At 45.3% G+C, this 16,917-nt stretch overlaps 1 protein-coding gene across 1 annotated transcript in view; it reads left to right on the plus strand.

The window, feature by feature from the left end:
- LOC131582081 (contactin-4) overlaps positions 1–16,917 on the plus strand; it is a 271,208-nt gene that overhangs the window by 168,866 nt on the left and 85,425 nt on the right. The window contains exons 4-5 of the mRNA XM_058844908.1: positions 871–997; positions 2,306–2,481. Of these exons, the coding sequence (XP_058700891.1) occupies positions 871–997; positions 2,306–2,481 (303 nt within the window). The remainder of the gene's footprint in view (positions 1–870; positions 998–2,305; positions 2,482–16,917) is intronic.

A 16,917-nucleotide genomic window follows, 5' to 3' on the forward strand; every position in this document is an offset into this window, starting at 1 on the left:
TCTGTGGGTGTTTTGAGCGGTGTCAGTGAATTCCCTGAAATTCTGTGCTCGGTGCGGGAAGAGCTGCACCTCAGGGATGGTCCTGTGAGCAGCTCCCACCCTCAGCTCCAGCTCTGGGAGAGGATAAATTGACAAGGTGAAAGCAAAAAGTGCTTGAGGAGAGAGGAAAGGAGATAGGAAGGAGTTAACAGCTCAGAAAATGAAAGTGTATTTTTAAAATGAAGAAGGAAAGTCAGCACGAGGGAGGCTCCCGTCGGTAATCGCCGGTCTCAGAATGCTGGATTGCTGGGAAATGACTCCTGAGCTCCTTGGAGGAAGTGCCAGGTTGTTTCACCAAAATATTTTCCCTCTTCTACCTATATTTAGTGTGAGTTTTGAGTGCTCTGAAGGGCACAGGTGTAGAATGTCCTTGTCAGGGCTGGGCACACAAAAGTCAGGGATGCCAGAGCCACTTGCACTGGGGCCAGAAGTGCTGGGGACCCTCAGGATCATTTTTATTATTGTGTTTAACAATGTGGGAGTTTAATTTGCCAGGAAAACATTTCCATTGTTAAGATCTCCATTTTTAAAGGTGAAGCTGAGGACTGTGATTTGAGCTTTGCTGTGACAACAGTGCCTGTTCCCATTGTTTGAACTCTGGGTGAGGTTTCATTCTGTGCTCTGTTTAGTGTAGGACATTCCCATGACTCCATGTGAAGTTCAGTGATTTTGTTAAAAAAACCCGCTGTTGTAAACTGAATAAAGTGTCATCAGCTCTTTTCCAAGGTGAATGACACACGGCCTCTTGCTGCTGAGACTCTGTTTTACGTTTTAAGCCTGGAACATGGAGATTCCATGAGTGACCTGTCCTGTTTTCCCTGTCTAATGCAGATGACAATTCCCTGCACGGGCCGGTGTTCCTCCAGGAGCCCGACAGCGTCATCTTCCCCTTGGACTCAGAGGAGAGGAAAGTGAAGCTGAGCTGTGAAGTGAAAGGAAATCCCAGACCGACCATTGGGTTTGTTCAATGTTTATCTGTTCTCAGAACCTTCACCAGACTTTCTCCTGCGTGTCAGTGATGCTCCTGGAGGCCTCCACAGTGCTGATCCCAACAAAACCCCCAGGGGCAGCTCTGACCTCTTCCCTGTGGCAGGGACAGGATCCAGGGAGTGGCTGGAGCTGTGTCAGGGGGTTCAGGTTGGAGATCAGGGAAAGGTTCTTCCCAAGAGGTGCTGGCACTGCCCAGGCTCCCCAGGGAATGGGCACGGCCCCGAGGCTGCCAGAGCTCCAGGAGTCTTTGGGCAGCACTCCAGGGATGCCAGGGTGGGGTTGTTGGGGTGTCCTGGGCAGGAGTTGGACTTTGATGATCCTTGTGGGTCCCTTCCAGCTCAGGATGTGCTGTGATCCTGGAGCGTTAGGAAAAGAGGGAATGGACACCCAGAAATCTCCAGGAACTGCAACATTTGCACAGGAGTTCTAAAATGTTACAAAAGGATTATAAGCAGTCCTGGCTCTCAGATTAACCATCCTTTCCCACAAACATGGACAAAACTCCTCATTCTTCTCAGCTTTAGCAGCTGCTTTGGGATCCTTGGAGGAGGAGGGTGCTGTCCTCCTGCAGGGCTGTGCCTGCTGTAAATCATTGGTGCTGCTCTTCTCTTTCCTTTGGTGCCTCCCTCGCTCTGCTCACCAGTAAATGCCACTCTGAAACCAGTCAGAGCCACCAGGCCTCTGCCTCTGCGCTGTCTCCTGGCACAGGCAGCTATTTCATGCCATGAAATCCATGGATTCATGGTGCAGACACATCTCCAGAGTTTCTCTGTGCCCTCCAGAGGTGGGAAGGGGCTGTGTCCCCCTCCTCGCTCCATCCAGGGCTGCTCTGGCTGGGGCTGGAATTCCTCAGTGCCCCACTTTGTGACAACATCTGCCAGGAGGGAATTCTCTTAAATTTATAAACAGCCAGCAAGTCAGGAGAGGGGGAAAAACAAATCCTCAGTGGACTTGAATGGGTTAGAGATCCTGTCTCAGGGACTTCCCCTTGCCAAGTGATTAATTCCAAAGAGCAGCAGCACCAGCAACTACAGAAGCATTAATCATTTCAGAGACTGAAATATATGTCAAGGATATTGCTCTTTCAGTTAAATACTGGAATATTTCAATAGCACTCAGGAAATTTGCATTTTTGTGCCATCTTTTTTTTTTATTTTTATTATTATTTTTAATAAGTAGTCAGAGCCGTTCTAAATCTTCCTTTCCTTACTTCACGCTGTGTTTTCAAATGCCCAAGAGCATCAGCAGAGTTTAACTTTGGCATTCTGTGCTCTAGGTGGAAGTTAAATGGGAGCAGTATTGACGTGGGCATGGATTACCGCTACAGCCTGGTGGAAGGCAACCTGCTGATCAATAATCCCAATAAAAGCCAGGATGCTGGAACGTACCAGTGTGTAGCAACAAACCCCTTCGGAACGATTGTCAGCAGAGAAGCAAAGCTGCAGTTTGCTTGTAAGTAAGGAGGCAGCCTCTGTTCCCACAGTGTGCTGGAAAAACTGGGAGCTGGGGGGTCTTTTCCCAACTTTTCCTGATGGGTTACGGGGTGTTCTCTTAATTCATGGAGTGAGAAACGGGGGAAATGTGAGTAAGGAATATGGATCTTGAATTATCATTATTTAGCTGAAGTTGTGTGGATTATACAGGGTAAAATGTCTTATTTCTTGAGGAAGAGGTTACCTAGGAAAGGATGTGGCAAATGGGATCTCACCATTGATTTTTTCCTTTCCTTGGAGAATTAAAGCTTCAGAATGTTCAAAAGGAGCACAATCTCCACAAGGGATGAATTCACAGGGAGAGGTTTCACAAGTCCTGGGTTCCAGTGGAGCATCAGGCGTGGGCACTCTGAGGGTAAAAGGGGAAAGTGGGCAGCTCTGTGTTTATTTTGGGTTCAGGCAGAGTTGCAGCATCTTGTCAAAAGCTGAGGATAAGAAAAGGCAGGATCTTGCTGTTAATTAACATTATATGAAATTATGCAAAACCCTTTCTGTGAGAGCAAGCAAATGATGGCGCAGGACCACGAGATGTCTTTTTGCTCTTGTGGTGGTGAAGGTGAAGGCAGAGAATAAATACAGGGGTGTGTTCATCCCTCAGCTGTGTGATTTCCATGTGCTGGTGAGCTGGGAGGAATTCCAGCAGGAATATCCCGTGCAGGAGCTCAAGGCAGAGCCTACCCAGGCATGGAGTTCTCAGTAATGGAGAATGGTGAAATGAAAGGTGCTGTTGACTGACTGGGGAGAGAAGCTGATGTGCTCCAGCTACAGAAATGAAAAGATAAAAATGGCAATAATCCCCAGGTTCACATGCTTTAGAGAACTGATTTGTAATGAGGGATAAAGCAGAGGGTGAAGCCAAGTCCTCAGTCTCCCCACGCAGTTGACAATGAATTATCCTCCTGCCTGTGCCCTGCTGGAGCTTGTCTGACTGAAGGTGGATCTTCCCTGGGGATGGGGAATGAGCAGCTGCCTCAAGCCCATTCCCATCACCCCAGGTTTCAGCATGTCAAGAGGAATTGCTTCATAAACACCCCCTTGGGCTGCTGCTCTCCCTGCAGGCCCTGTCCCCCATCCATGGCTATTCCCAGCAGAGCAGGGTCACCGTTTCCAAAATCCATCAGAAAAGGACAAGCTGGGAGCCAGGTAGCAGCTCCTCAAATCTGGGCTTCAGAGCTCAGCATGAGACAGGAGGATCCTCCTAATCCCACACAGGAATGGAATTCCCAGAGCAGCTGGGGCTGCCCCTGGATCCCTGGAATGTCCAAGGCCAGGCTGGGATGGGATTTGGAGCAGCCTGGGACAGTGGAAAGTGTCCCCAGGTCAGGAGGTGGGAATGAGGTGAGTTTTAGGGTCCCTCCAACCCAAACCATTGTGGGATTCTGTGATCCTGACAAGTGCAGTAGCCAGGGACTATTTGAATGGAAACTCATCCTCTTCTCACATATCTGCTCTGGCTGATTCCTGCCTGAGCAGACTGGATTTAAAAACAAAGCTTGCTCTTTTCCAGCAGTGGTAGGGAACTCTGAGACATGGATACATTTTTGACTCCAAAATTGTATTTTAGTTTTCTAAAACAGCATAATCAGCTTAGAAACATTTGGATTAAAGAAAAAAACATTAGGGTTTCTCAAGGTGGGCTTTGACAAAACAATGTTTTTGTCTTCTCTAAGCAAAGGGATTGCAACCAGAATTAGGTGAATTAGGAAATACAGAGTGATTTCAGTTTACTAAAAAGGCTCTGCCACTAAGAAACAATAAAAATGGGCATGTGAAGCTTCACCCTTCATCTGAGCAACCCCTTATTTTCCATCCTCATCATGTGCTGTGTGGTTTTTATTTTATCTCATTTTTATTTCTGAGGAAATGACCACTGGGTGTTTTGAGAATGATGGTTGGGATTTGAGGTTTTTTTTCCCCCCTCCTTTTAAGAGTTAAATTGTGAATCTTGGCCATCAGTAATGTGTGTTGTTCTTCAAGGGCTGTGTTGTTTTTCTGTAGCCTTTTCAGGGAAGATTAAACTGCGATTGAGCCATTCAGCCTCCTGTGGAGGGCAGTCAGGGTCAGCAATTTCATCCTTGAAATATGTATTTAGGTCGCAAACTCATTATGATAAAAGTGCTAATATTTCCCCAGAACACTTGCTTTTTGATATGTCACTTTCATTTCAGGTTTGTGCTTTTTTCTTTTTTCTTCCTCCCTCTTTTTCCCTTTCTCTTCCCTCCTTTTTCCCATTTTTTTTTCCCCCATGCTAGTTGTCTCTGAAATTGAACATATTTTCACCAAGTGAGGAATCTGCTGTGCCACAGTAACAGAATATGGATTAATGATACCCTAAGCCCTGTGCTTATAGCAACACAGGCTTTCAGCAAATAAAAAAGCTTTAAACTCTTGAGTATGGATCTAATAATGGCTTTTCCACAAAGATCTGCGGAAACACAGCTGAACTAGATTAAATGATGCACTTTTTATTTCAGGGGCTGGGGCTGAGCTTGATGATTTTATTCACTGTGCTATGGTTTCTGTTGGGAAACAACCCTGGAATCAATCAGGAGTTCTGGCTCTGGCTTTGGGGGTGAGCCCACCCCTTCAGACATGGGATTCAAGTTGTTTGCTGTCCCTTGAGGATGGAGAGAAAGCTCCCATTGATTTTTAGTGGCTCCAGAGTTGGCCCACACCCCTCCCAAAGGGATGAATTTGCAGCTTGTTCTGCCTGCTCAGCTCCCATCCCTTTGGCAGGACAGGGAGGATGAGATTCCAGCGTGTCCTTGCCAAATTATTCCTGCTGACCATGGAATTGTGTACGGAATGGAGCCTCTCACAGGTGCTGGGAGCTGTTCAGTCACTCGCTGAAATTCCCTGCAAGGAGGTGGTGGCAAGGTGAGGTCGGGCTCTTCTCGGAGGGAACAAGTGACAGGACAAGAGGAAACGGCCTCAAGTTGTGCCAGGGGAGGATATCAGGAAAAGTTTCCCTGCTAAAGCATGGTTTGGCATTGGGATGGTGGAGTCACCATCCCTGGAACTGCTCAGACAATGAGCAGATGTGGCACTTTGTGATGTGCTTTAGTGGCCCTGGTGTTTGCCCAAAGGCTGGACTTGATCTTGGGGGTTGTTCCCAACTTTGATGTCTGATTTATACCCACAGACCTCAGATCAGCATGGAAAGTTCCCTAAATCACCCCTGGAGAAGCCCAGCCCTTGCAGACCCTCCTCAGGGGGGCATTTGGAGCTCTGTGTATTCAGCTTTGGTTTCACATGGTGGCCTCTGGAGGTGCTGATCTCCCAGCCTGTCCCCAAAGGCTGGGACAGAGGAAACTCTCTGGGCTCAGAGGAAACAGGGCAGGGTTCCCTTCTGTTCTAGCTCTCTGCCATGGGATGTCTGAGTTGTTTGTGATCACAGCAGGACGAACCAGGCAGGGCAATTCCTGCTGATTTATGAGCTCCTGTGGGGAAGCATCTCTAATTAGAGCTAAGTTGGAATTTATTTCACCTTGCTGAGGCTGCAGTTTGTGTTTTACTGCCAAAGCTTTGAAACCAGGCAGTTTTGCACATCTCCATTACCCCCTCAGGGGTCTCCAGGCTGTGTTTGCTCCATCTCCACCAGCAGCAGCTGAATTGTCCCAAGCACAGGACCAAGCCTCCCCCGACAGATGTCCCCTCTCTCTTCTCCCATGGAGCCATCCCCAATGCTCACAGGTGAAATATTCTTTCCCTGCTGTGATAACTTGACTCAATTTGGCCCTAAACTCCTCAGCAGGATTTGCAGTTTAACCTGAAAACTCAGGAAGCTGCTGCCAGCTGCAGGATGCTGGCTTGGAAATAAACCCTCTGGGAGTGTGCAGGAGCTGTTGCCTTTCTCATCAGCACTGATGCTTGTCACATGCTGTTGATTTGGAAATGGGTATCCAAAGAGGAAAATCAAGTTTGAATCAGATCTGGTTTTCAGTCGTATCATTGTTTTGCCCCCTGTTGTTACAAAAACTGCCTGAAAGTGATTTCTGTGAAACAGAAGCTGTTAGAGAAATGGAATCTACTTTTCAGGGGGTTTTTATTTGTGGGACCCCATGAGGGAATGTAAGATGTGCTCTCTGAAATCCCCTTTCCAACTCATAGCCATTTTCCAGGAAGGAATTGCCCTTGAATCTCTAATTTGGCTGTGGATGTTATCTGCAGTTGGCCAAAATGATTTTGAGATGTCCAGGGGGCTGAGGCACCAATTTCAGACAAGAAATGAGGCCCCAGGGGAGTGGAGGATGATGAGTCTGAAGGGAGGTGTCCTCTGAAGATGCTGAGCAGGGGTGAAGCATCACTGTGCTGCCCCAGGAGGTTGAAAGAAAGGAGAAAGGTCTCCTTTTTCTCTTCCTCCTCCTCCTGCAGATGTCCCCAGGCAGGTGAAATGTCTGATTTTCTGGGTGGAATTGAGCCTGAACTGTTTCACTGTATCCTCAGTGCCTGAAACACAGGTTGGAGGTTGGCTGCTTTCCACCTCTGGCCAGGGGAGCAGCCTCCACCTTGCCTTTTGTAACTTTTCCATTGGATTATTCATGAGGGATGATCCTTGGGGGTCCCTTCCTGCTCAGGATATTCTGATTCAATTACAGAAACCCTTTACTTCCTTCCTTGTTACCATGAGCATCCTCTGAAGTGAAGGGAACCGCGCTGTTGTTTCTAAAAACCATTTCCCACACACGCTTTATTAAAAGAATTCATTTTATAGAAGGGGTTTTTTCTTCAAAAATAATTGTTAAGTATGAATTAGCAACCAGGACCCAGCACTGCACCGTGCAAAGAGTGGCAGGAAATCCAATAATAACGTGGTTGCAATGAGAATACTTTGGGGCTTTGACCTACCATCCCAAAATAATTTCACTCTGGTGGTAGAAAGAGAAAATTACTCCCAACATCCTACTGAAAAGGGTTTTTTTTTAAGTATTCCTATCGCTGGAATGTTTGCTGTTATATCTTTTACAGGAGTAAATCCCATAATTTTCACTGTTAGTTGCTAAGGAACACATTGTAATGTCTGCTCAAAGTCTTTACTGGTGAACCCTCATTGCCCTCGAGTGCATTCATTTTATCTTTTGGAGACTAAATTGTCAAGGAAGTCACTCTTCCAAGAACAATTAATAATGAAAGCATTTGAGGGGGGAGGTTTTACTGAAATCCAAACAAACCAACCCACAATCCCAGGGACTGATCCGTGCATGCAGCACGCAAATGCAAGAATTTCCACAGGGATCACTAAAATCTGGGGGTTGATAAGAGATGATGTGTTTTAAACCTTCTGGAAATGCAGGAGCCAGAGGGTTTGGGCTGGAAATAAATGCAGCAGCCAGAGGTTTGGGCAGGTTTTTTGGGAGGCAGCTGGGATGGTTGTTGTGCCTGGCTCTGCTCCTCCTCCTCCTCAGGAGGTTTATTTCTCCAAGGTTTTACTTGTGAGGAGCAGAAACCCAGCCCTGCACGTTTTCCTGGCTCCTTCCTCACTCTGGAGTTTTCCTGTGGAGGAAAAGATCCCTGTGGAGTAGAGGGGGTGGGAATTTTCAGAGTTCTGGGTGGGATCTGCTCAGCTGTGCTCAGATGAGGCAGGGCCTGTGCCTGCCCTCATTCCCTGCATCCCTGTGCTCCGAGACCTCTTTGCACCCCAAAATTGAAATATCCCCCTCAGCTCTTTCTCACCCAGATACCCCTTCTGTTTTTTCAGAACCTGGGCTCCAAATCCCCAGCTTTCCCCACAGATTCATTCCCTTTTTCCTGGTATTTTCATCAGCGCGCTGCCTCCCACGCGCGGTCACAATTCAGGGATAACACTCCCAGCCAGCCACTGCAGCTTGCTTACACCAAGGCTCACAAATCTGCTTTAAATCATTACATTTTCTTCCTTTTTCTTACATCTTCTGAAAGTGATTTCTTTACCATGACCCCATTTCCCCTCATCCCCCAGAATCTCACTCTCTTTCTCGCTGAAGCCTCTGTGCATCCAGGCAATCTGAAGGGGTTTTTTTGTGACCTGAAACTCTGCAAATAAACATCATTTTGGAGCTGGGCTGTCCAGTTCTGCCCCTGCAGAGACTCCAGTGTCCCACTGGGCTGTGCCATCCCTGTTTCCCTGAAGCTGTCAGGTTGTGAGAGCAGGGCACAGCGTAGCTGCTGTGTCCTCAGTTCCTCAGCAACACAAACCTTTCAATTGTGGGATTTCCTGCCAAGTGTCAAATCCCCGATTCCTCCTCCAGTCCCTTTTCCAGGAAAAATGCCATTTATATCAATCACAGCCCCTCCACCTGCCTGTCCCCCCAGGACTGGAGCTGCTGTGATCTTAACTCAGGAATGAGCACATTTATTTGCATTTTTCCATCTGTTCCCACATCCCAGCATTTCTCTTTGCTGAAATCCTGGCTGAGCCGTGCACAGGGCAGCCACCAGTGCTAGAGATGAGCTCCCAACCTCTGCTCCTTCCCCTCAGTCCCTGAAGGGTGGAAAACTAGGCTAAGCCTCCTGTAAGCTCCTCTTTTTTTCCCTTTCTTTTCCCTTTTTTTTAAATTTTTTTCCCTTTTTTGATGAATAGGACCAAGAGGGAGTTTGCAGCAGAGGATGGATCTATAACCTACTTTACTTTCATCTGGGATAGAAGGGCCCTTAAGTCAGAGCAGAAATGGAGGGGTTTTACCTGCTTTTTTTTCCCCCCCCGGGTTATAAATAAGCTGAATAAATTATTACTTAAAGCAGTGGCACGTGTAAATGATCTGTCCTAAAGCTGGGAATCTCCTAAGCCTGCAGTGTTCTTTGGGAAGTTATTCTGGTTCCTGTCTGGGCAGGGAGTGTTGCATGGGGAGGTGCTGGAGGATCACAGGTCACTCACAACACCACAGTTCTGCTTTAGAAAATCAGGGACAAGGCACAGGCTTGACATTTTTCCCCATCTCTCTTCATATTTATTCATTTTGTGAAATTCACATTCAGAATGTGAAAAAAAAAAAAATATTCAAAATGAAGATATTTAATTTTTGTTATATCTAGGGGCTTTATTGTGAAAAATTAAATGATGATGTAGGTTTGTTTTTTTTTTTTTAAATGAGCCCCCAAACGTCTTGTAAAGACCGATTTTAGAGTAGTAAAAGAGCAGAGATGAAGGGTGATGTTTTCATGGCATATTCTAATCAGTTTTCATGGTTTGTGTGGCCAGTGGCTGGAGAACATGACAGGAAATCAGAGGTTGTGTTATTTGCTCTGTTATCAGGAAACTTCTTGTGGCACCTCCCCTTTTGCCTCTAAACCTCCTGGTCTGCAAAAGAAATAATGCTCTTGAGCTTGCTGAAGAAATAATTCCATTCCTTAGATGATCCTTAGGGGTTCTAGATCAATGCAAATCAGTATTTTCTCTAAATGTGTGGAAATAGCAGTTCCAGCCCCAAGCACAGACTTGGCAAGGCCAGAGGTGGATTCTGCAGGAAAATTTCTGTTTCTCTTGGTGGGATGCAAGGGCAGTGCAGAACAACTTTATGCCAGTGGCCGCTTTATTTTGTATTTTCTCTCCCATTTTCCCTCTGGAAAGCAAAGCCAGGAGTCAGCATTGGCATGTGGAGGATGGAGGAGCTTTAAATGTGTCTGTGGAAAGCTGTCCCGTGCTGGTTTCCCTGTCTGCAGCAGGCATGACTGGCATTTCATGATTCATTAGGCCTGAGAGAGGAGCAGAATGGGGAAATATCAGCACTGTGAAATGCTGCTGAGCACCAAAATGTGCATTTCCACAGGGAGGCCGAAGCACCAGACACCTCTGAGGGCCAGGATCTCTGAGGGGTGGGTTTGGGTTGGGCTTTTACCAAGTAAAGGGAATTTTTCCTTTGAAATTTCCTGCTGACTGAGCTTGAATCCCATTATCCAGGAAATCTGGGGCTGCCCCTGGATCCCTGGCAGTGCCCAAGGCTAGGCTGGACATTGGGGCTGGAGCTCCTGGGACAGTGGGAGGTGACCCTGCTATGGGGCTGGATGGGCTTTAATGAATTCTGTGACTCAGTGATTGTTTTTATTAATTTTATTGTTATATTAATTTTATTCTTTATTAATTTTATTGTTTTATTAATTCTATTGTTTTATTAATTTTATTAATTTATTAATTTCATTATTCTATTAATTTTACATTATTTGGGGTGTGAATTTGTATTCCTGTCACTGGCCAGGGTGGGAAGGTGCAGAAGAGCCCGTGGGGCACCTGCAATGCTCAGACACCCCTTAAAAGAAGGGTACAGCACCTCCTGTGCCTCTGGAAGCTCTGCTCTCTGCCCACTGCAAATTCCTCTCTGCAAAAAAGTGCAAACAGAGCTTTTTTTATTTTTTTTTGGTCTAGGAAAAGATGAAAAACTTCTGAAAGTGAAATAACCCCATTCGAGTCAACCCAAGGGGAAATGTCTGCCCAGATTTTCTAGATTAAAGTAATAAAATTTTCAGAGTCCTCAGCATTTTGTCTCAAGCAGAGGAGCTGCTTCAAAATAAATGTTTGAAATATTTCCTGTCGAAAGAAGGCAAACAGGCAGTTTTTATGAAGGGGAACATGAAGACAAGGAGGATATTTTTTTTTTTTTTCCCCCCATAATATCATAGAGAAGAGTGGTTTGATTTTGGAAAAGAAAAATGGGTGCCTTGCAGGAATTTCGAAGAGCTGCTGTTTCCCTGTGAGATCAGAGGTGTGAAGGAAGGCAGGAGAGCCCTGGGGCTGCCTTGCAGCCTGTTTGGAAGCAAGGATAAAACCCCAGTGAGGTGGAATTTCAGCCGTGAGGGCTCAGAAATCAGTCTGGCTTTAACAGATGGTGGTCAGAAAGGCTTGGGAAAATCCAGTCTCAACACGAGAGCCCAGCTAGAGATGTCCAAGATGACAGAGAGATCAGAGATGGGAGTGGTAAAGTTGCCCAGGCAGTGCCTTGTTAATGCCCACAGCAATAAAGTCCAAGGAAAAATATTTTCCAACAGGGATGGGGTGGGGGAATTTACCTCTAAAACTTCTTTTTCCTTTATCTCCCTGGTGAAGTAGAAATCCCAGAGAAATTTCTGCTCTAAAGGTCAAATTAGAAAGCTTTCATCCCCAGACTTGTAAACTATTTCTGAAATCAGTGACTCTCGAAATTATTCATTAGAACACCAGCTCTTAAACTAAAATTCTATTAAGCTCTGTATCAAAGGGGTTTTATTCCAACCCACACAGCTCTCTGGGTAGTCCTGCCACACCAGCAAGGACACAGCCTGAAGAATTTCATCTCTGGGTATTGGTGAGAGGCATGGCAGAAACCCCAGGAAATCAGGTGCAGTTTTATAGAGACTGTTTGGGGACGGTGGGGCCATAAATACCAGCAGGCAAATCTTGTCTGTGCCAGTTAAGAGCTTCCAGCCTTCCTTCCTGTGAGTTCTTCCAACCAGTGTCCTCTCACATCCAAAATGGATCGAGGTGCACTGGGATCCCCTCTCCAAGATTGTTTTTTTATATATATGTTTATATTTTTAATTTTTTATCTATATTTTTTAATTTCCACGGTTTGTAGCCAACAGCCAGTGGGGTGGGATTATCATGTCAATGCCTCCCCATCCCCCTGACTGTGAGTTTTGCCCAGGACCTGGGGTCTGCTGAATGAGGAGAGCTGTGCAAACACGATGAGAATAATTTGGGAGAGGGCACCCAAAAATCCCTCAGCAGGGGCTTCTTTGCTCAGTCTGAACCAGGAGGATTTGACCAGTCCTTCTTCAGTTTTTTGTTGGAGATGTCATTGCCAGCCTAATCAGGTTCCCATGGGATGAGTGGTGTGCTCTTTAATAAGAGGAATAATCTCATTGTCTTCGGTTCAAGGACTGGATATGACCTCAAACATCACCCTGAATTTTAGATTGCTGGGATTATTTAAAAATTATAGAAGGGGTTTGAGAAGGCAAAGCCCATTATGATCTGTAAATCTCTTTAAGTCATGCTTAAAAATTGGCTTTGGTTGTCTTGGCTGTGTCTGGGTACCCAAGGGGATTGGGCATTTCACATGTAAAAAAGGCAATTACACCTTCCCTATGTCATTATTTCCTATTGTGTGAGTGCTTTAAAGTTCATTTAATTTTAGTAAAGGTGGTGTTTTGTCCACTCCAGGATACCCAAAATTGCCAATGAATGTGTGTCAGCTTTATCAGTTCCTAAATTATCAGATTCATTTTTAACAGATTTTCATTTTTATCAGATTCTATTTTCCTGTGCCCAAAGTACAAGCAAGCCTCAAGGGTGAGATACCAACCACAAACCCCCATGAAATACAAAGAGCCTAAAAGAACTCCTGAAGTGCTGATCCAAGGATTTGTTGCTCATCTAAGTGAAGGAGGAGTGTCCTAACCCAACACTTATTTTTGGAACAGTGGAATGGCATTAGAGTGGTGCTAATTCCCAGTAATTCCCAGGAATTCCCAGTAATTCCCAGTAATTCCCAGTTGGATGCACAGATGTGTGGATATCACCCACCCTTCCTGCTCCTGGGCAGGAACTCCACGTTCCCTCTCCCCAGATTCATGGGATATCTCATTTTTTGGGAATAATGATCCCTAGGGATGCAGGTCCTGTGCTTTGGAGCCTCCTTGCTGTTGACATCAACTCAGCTGAGTGATATCAACGATGTGTTATCAAATTTGCTGTACAGAAGTCTCTAGAGGAAGACTTTTAAGTAAAATCCACTAACAATTTTATTTTTCTGAGCCTATTAGCCATGTTTTTTTCTTTGGCAATTAAGAGCCATTGATGTGTGGAGCAGTGATTGATGTGTGTACATTTTTGTTGGAATACTGTAAAAGCAGAAATCGTTTCATACCAGTTAAACAGGAATAATAGGTGAAAATAGCACTGACACTGCTTTTCTGATCATTAGGAAAAAAACCTTGAACTGTAATGACAAAGGGCTCACTAATGGTGAGTTTTTGACAGCGTGTCATTCAAGGCACAGCACAGCAGAGCTGCCTCCCACATGATACAGTCACAGAAATTGGCTTTCTAAAGGACATGCAGACACCTGCCACCACCAATTTGCATCATTCACTCTTCATCTCGTTTTCTATAATATTTTTTGGGTGGTTTTTAATAGCTCTCACACAGAGGGGTCTCTCCTAATTGCAGCACCGGCGTAATTACGAAGCATTTTGTTATTCTAAAAATAGGCACATGTGGGAAAAAAATCAAAGCAAAGCATGGAAAGGCTCCTCGGGCAAACAGAGCCAGCAAAACAGAGCTCAGCCTTCACAAAAAATAGGGATCTCTGTCAGGTCCCCAGTGCCCTGAGACTGGCAGGCTCCTGAGGGAGGCCTTGGTGTTCCAGTCGGGTTCCCAGGGCATGCTGAGTTCAGGAATTCTGTTGTCTCCATTATTTCTGTTTTTTCCATTATTTCTGTTCTTGTTGCAGGCAGTAATGGGGATGGAGGGGAGCTGTGTCACTGCTCTGCTGGGGTAGAAGTCTCACCACTGGGACAATCAGTGGAGCTGGAAATGATGGGGGATGTAAATACAGAAATCTGAGGCCAAATTTTACACTGACCCCAGCAGCAGGAGCTGGTGTGACCTTGTTTGTTGGCTCATCCTTCGATGCCATCTGGGAAATGTTTCTTTAAAACTTTGTTTGCCTAGGAGTCACTCAGAAAAAGAATTACCACATTTCATAAAGCTCAGACCCAAGTAGGTCCTAGGAAAGACGAAAAGGCTGCAGTTCCTTTTGTTTTGCTTGTAATTGAATCTTCTTTGCTATAAAGACTGATTTTTGTAGGCAAAATTCGGGGAAATTTTTCATTACTCTGGACAACTTGGGTAATTGTTACTGTGCAAAGCCATGTGGGTTTGATTAAAGTTTCCAAATGCCATTTACTGAGACAAACTACCCAGTCTTGAGGGGCTGTGGATCATTTCAGATTGCTTAAGCTTTTATTAAAGCCCATAACAGGTCATTCCACACAATAATACCCTGTCCAAAGTGAGAAGCTGGTGGGCTGTCAGCTGCTGCCTGCACCTCCTGGGCTTTGGAGCATTTTTTGGGGGAACAGGGATCTGTGTCAGCCCGGCATCACTTCCCAGTACCTGCCAGAGTTGTGGCACTGAGCATTAAGGCAGAGTTTTAATGGAGACTACAGAAAAAAATCTCATTATGCCAGCAAAGCCATTCAAGTCCCCATTAAGGGCTGGGTGTTGGTGTGTGCATTGCACTCCAGTGCATTTCAGAAGCAGATGTCAAGGTTCTGTGCAAATATTAGCTAATTAAACCTCTTCTGAGAGACACAGCTGAAGTACTTGTCCTTAGAGATGTGCAAACTTTGTCACCGAGAACTGAAGTGACTTTCCCAAAGTCATGCAGCTGCTTTTAAATACATCCAGCTGAAATTAAATAATACATGCAACTTTCTGCTTCTGTGCGCCTGTTCAGCTTGATTTAGAATTGATACTGTCCAGAAAGCGTTTAAGAGGCACCTGAACTCGTTCATTAAATAAGGTGTGAGTAGCTGTTACTCACAATAACCTCTCTGCATTCCTATTACACCCCCCTGTTGTATTCTCCTCTTGAAATCACTACTAATTGCTAATTACTAATCCTTCTCTGATGCTGGGGTTGCTGGAGCTCACACAATATTTTTCTGTGCTCATTGGAGTCCTTGGGTTTGGTATTGTGAGAATTGTTGGCAGCACATTGATCTCTGGAATTGCCAGTGTTGATATTTCCTTCCTCAGCTTTCCCCTTTACTCTGATGGGTCTGTGGGTTTCTTTGCTGGGTTTGGGTTTTTTATGGGCAAACAAAAAACAGAAATCCTCCTCTGCTGCTCAGGGTTCTTAGGTTTGGGGACAAAGTGAAGTGGAACTTGCTGGTGTTGTCACCACGAAGCTGAACCATCCACCCTGCAATTCAAAGATCACAAGGTGGATCCTCAGTGAAGCTCCTCACTTAATAACATCTTCATGATGTTGCTGTTCATTCCAATTTAGGTGTTGTAAAAATAAATCTGTGGCCTGCAGAAAGCACTGGCACAATTGGCCTGATGGCTCTGATGAGGCATTAGCCTTTCTTATAATTATCTTAATCTCGTTATTTTGCTCAGAGCCAGATTTGAAGCGCTTGCATGAGGCTTTTCAGAGCTGACTCCCAGAGCCTGATGGTTTGCAGTGCAAGCAATAGTGATGAATGCTCTGCTTTATTTGCTGATTTTGACCATTCTTGCAGCATTTCCTAGATGTTCACCCAAGCAGAGTCTGCTTTTCCTGGTAGCAATCCTTTCCTTGTCAATATTGATGTAAAAAATAGCACATTTATTCCTGCAGGCATTATTTGGGCTTTAGGCGGTTACTCCTCCTGCAGCTGTCCTCAGAGAGGATGGGATCCAGCCTTGTGCCTGTGTGCAGTCAAAATATATAAAAATCTGTGCACTGGCAGGTGGCCAGAGGAATGTTACAGTGGTTCCTGTAAAATAAAATAAGATTAAAAATTTAAAAAAAGGGAAAACATGTAAATTTTATAGAATTTAGGAGTGAAAACTTTTATCTCTCTAATTGATAATTATTTTTTTTTTCTGTTTTCCTTTTGTCCTAAGCCAGAAAAGAAAGAGAGAAAGGTTTCTTTCCTAAAAAGGGAAATGAAGCAGTGGCAACTTTGGATTTTATTTATTTAAATTGTTTAAAGTATGTATGCAGAAAACATTTTTGAGAGAGGATAAAAATCAAGGCTCAGTTTTCCATCCTTGCAACCTTATAATGATGTTCCTACCAGTTCCTGCTGATAAATATTTATCACCTCTGTGTTTTCTCTGGTTCCCAACTGCACTGACAACAGGTTTGTAATTGCCAAACCAAGGCTCAGCTACACTGGAAACAAGGGGGGAAAAAAGAGAATTGCAATGCAGGAAATTGTTAAAGATCAGAGGCTGCCAGAGTGATTCCATGTCTTGGTGCTCCCACAGAGCAGCTGCTGGTGACAGTCCTGGTGCCACTGCTCAGCTCAGTCACCTCCTCACTCATTGCAAGTCTCGTGAGCTCAGCGTGCAAGGGGAGCAGAGGGAGTTGTGTTTTTGCAGTGCATGGGCCCTGAGGAGAGGAAAAAGAGAGAGCTGGAAGGAGGAATTTAATTTAATTAAAGCACTCTGTGGCTTAACATGCAGCTGGTGCAAGAGGCTGCTGGTGGGGAGGGAAGGGTCTCCACACGTGGGCCAGGAGGGCAGCAGCAGCTGCCAGCTGTCCAGCTTGGGATGGAATTTCTTATTTAAGGCAGCAATTCTTCCTAAATTCCAGTCCTCCCCCAGCATTACAGGTGCTGGGGTTTTCTGCAGATGTGTCTGATTCTGTGGGTAAATCAGCACCTTCTCCCCCTTTCCAGCCTGAGGAGGGCATTTCCTGATCCTTTTGTTGATGCTCCTCAGCCTCCT

This window comes from Poecile atricapillus, chromosome 9 (genome assembly GCF_030490865.1).
Source record: "Poecile atricapillus isolate bPoeAtr1 chromosome 9, bPoeAtr1.hap1, whole genome shotgun sequence".
In the NCBI taxonomy this organism is placed as follows: Eukaryota; Metazoa; Chordata; class Aves; order Passeriformes; family Paridae; genus Poecile; species Poecile atricapillus.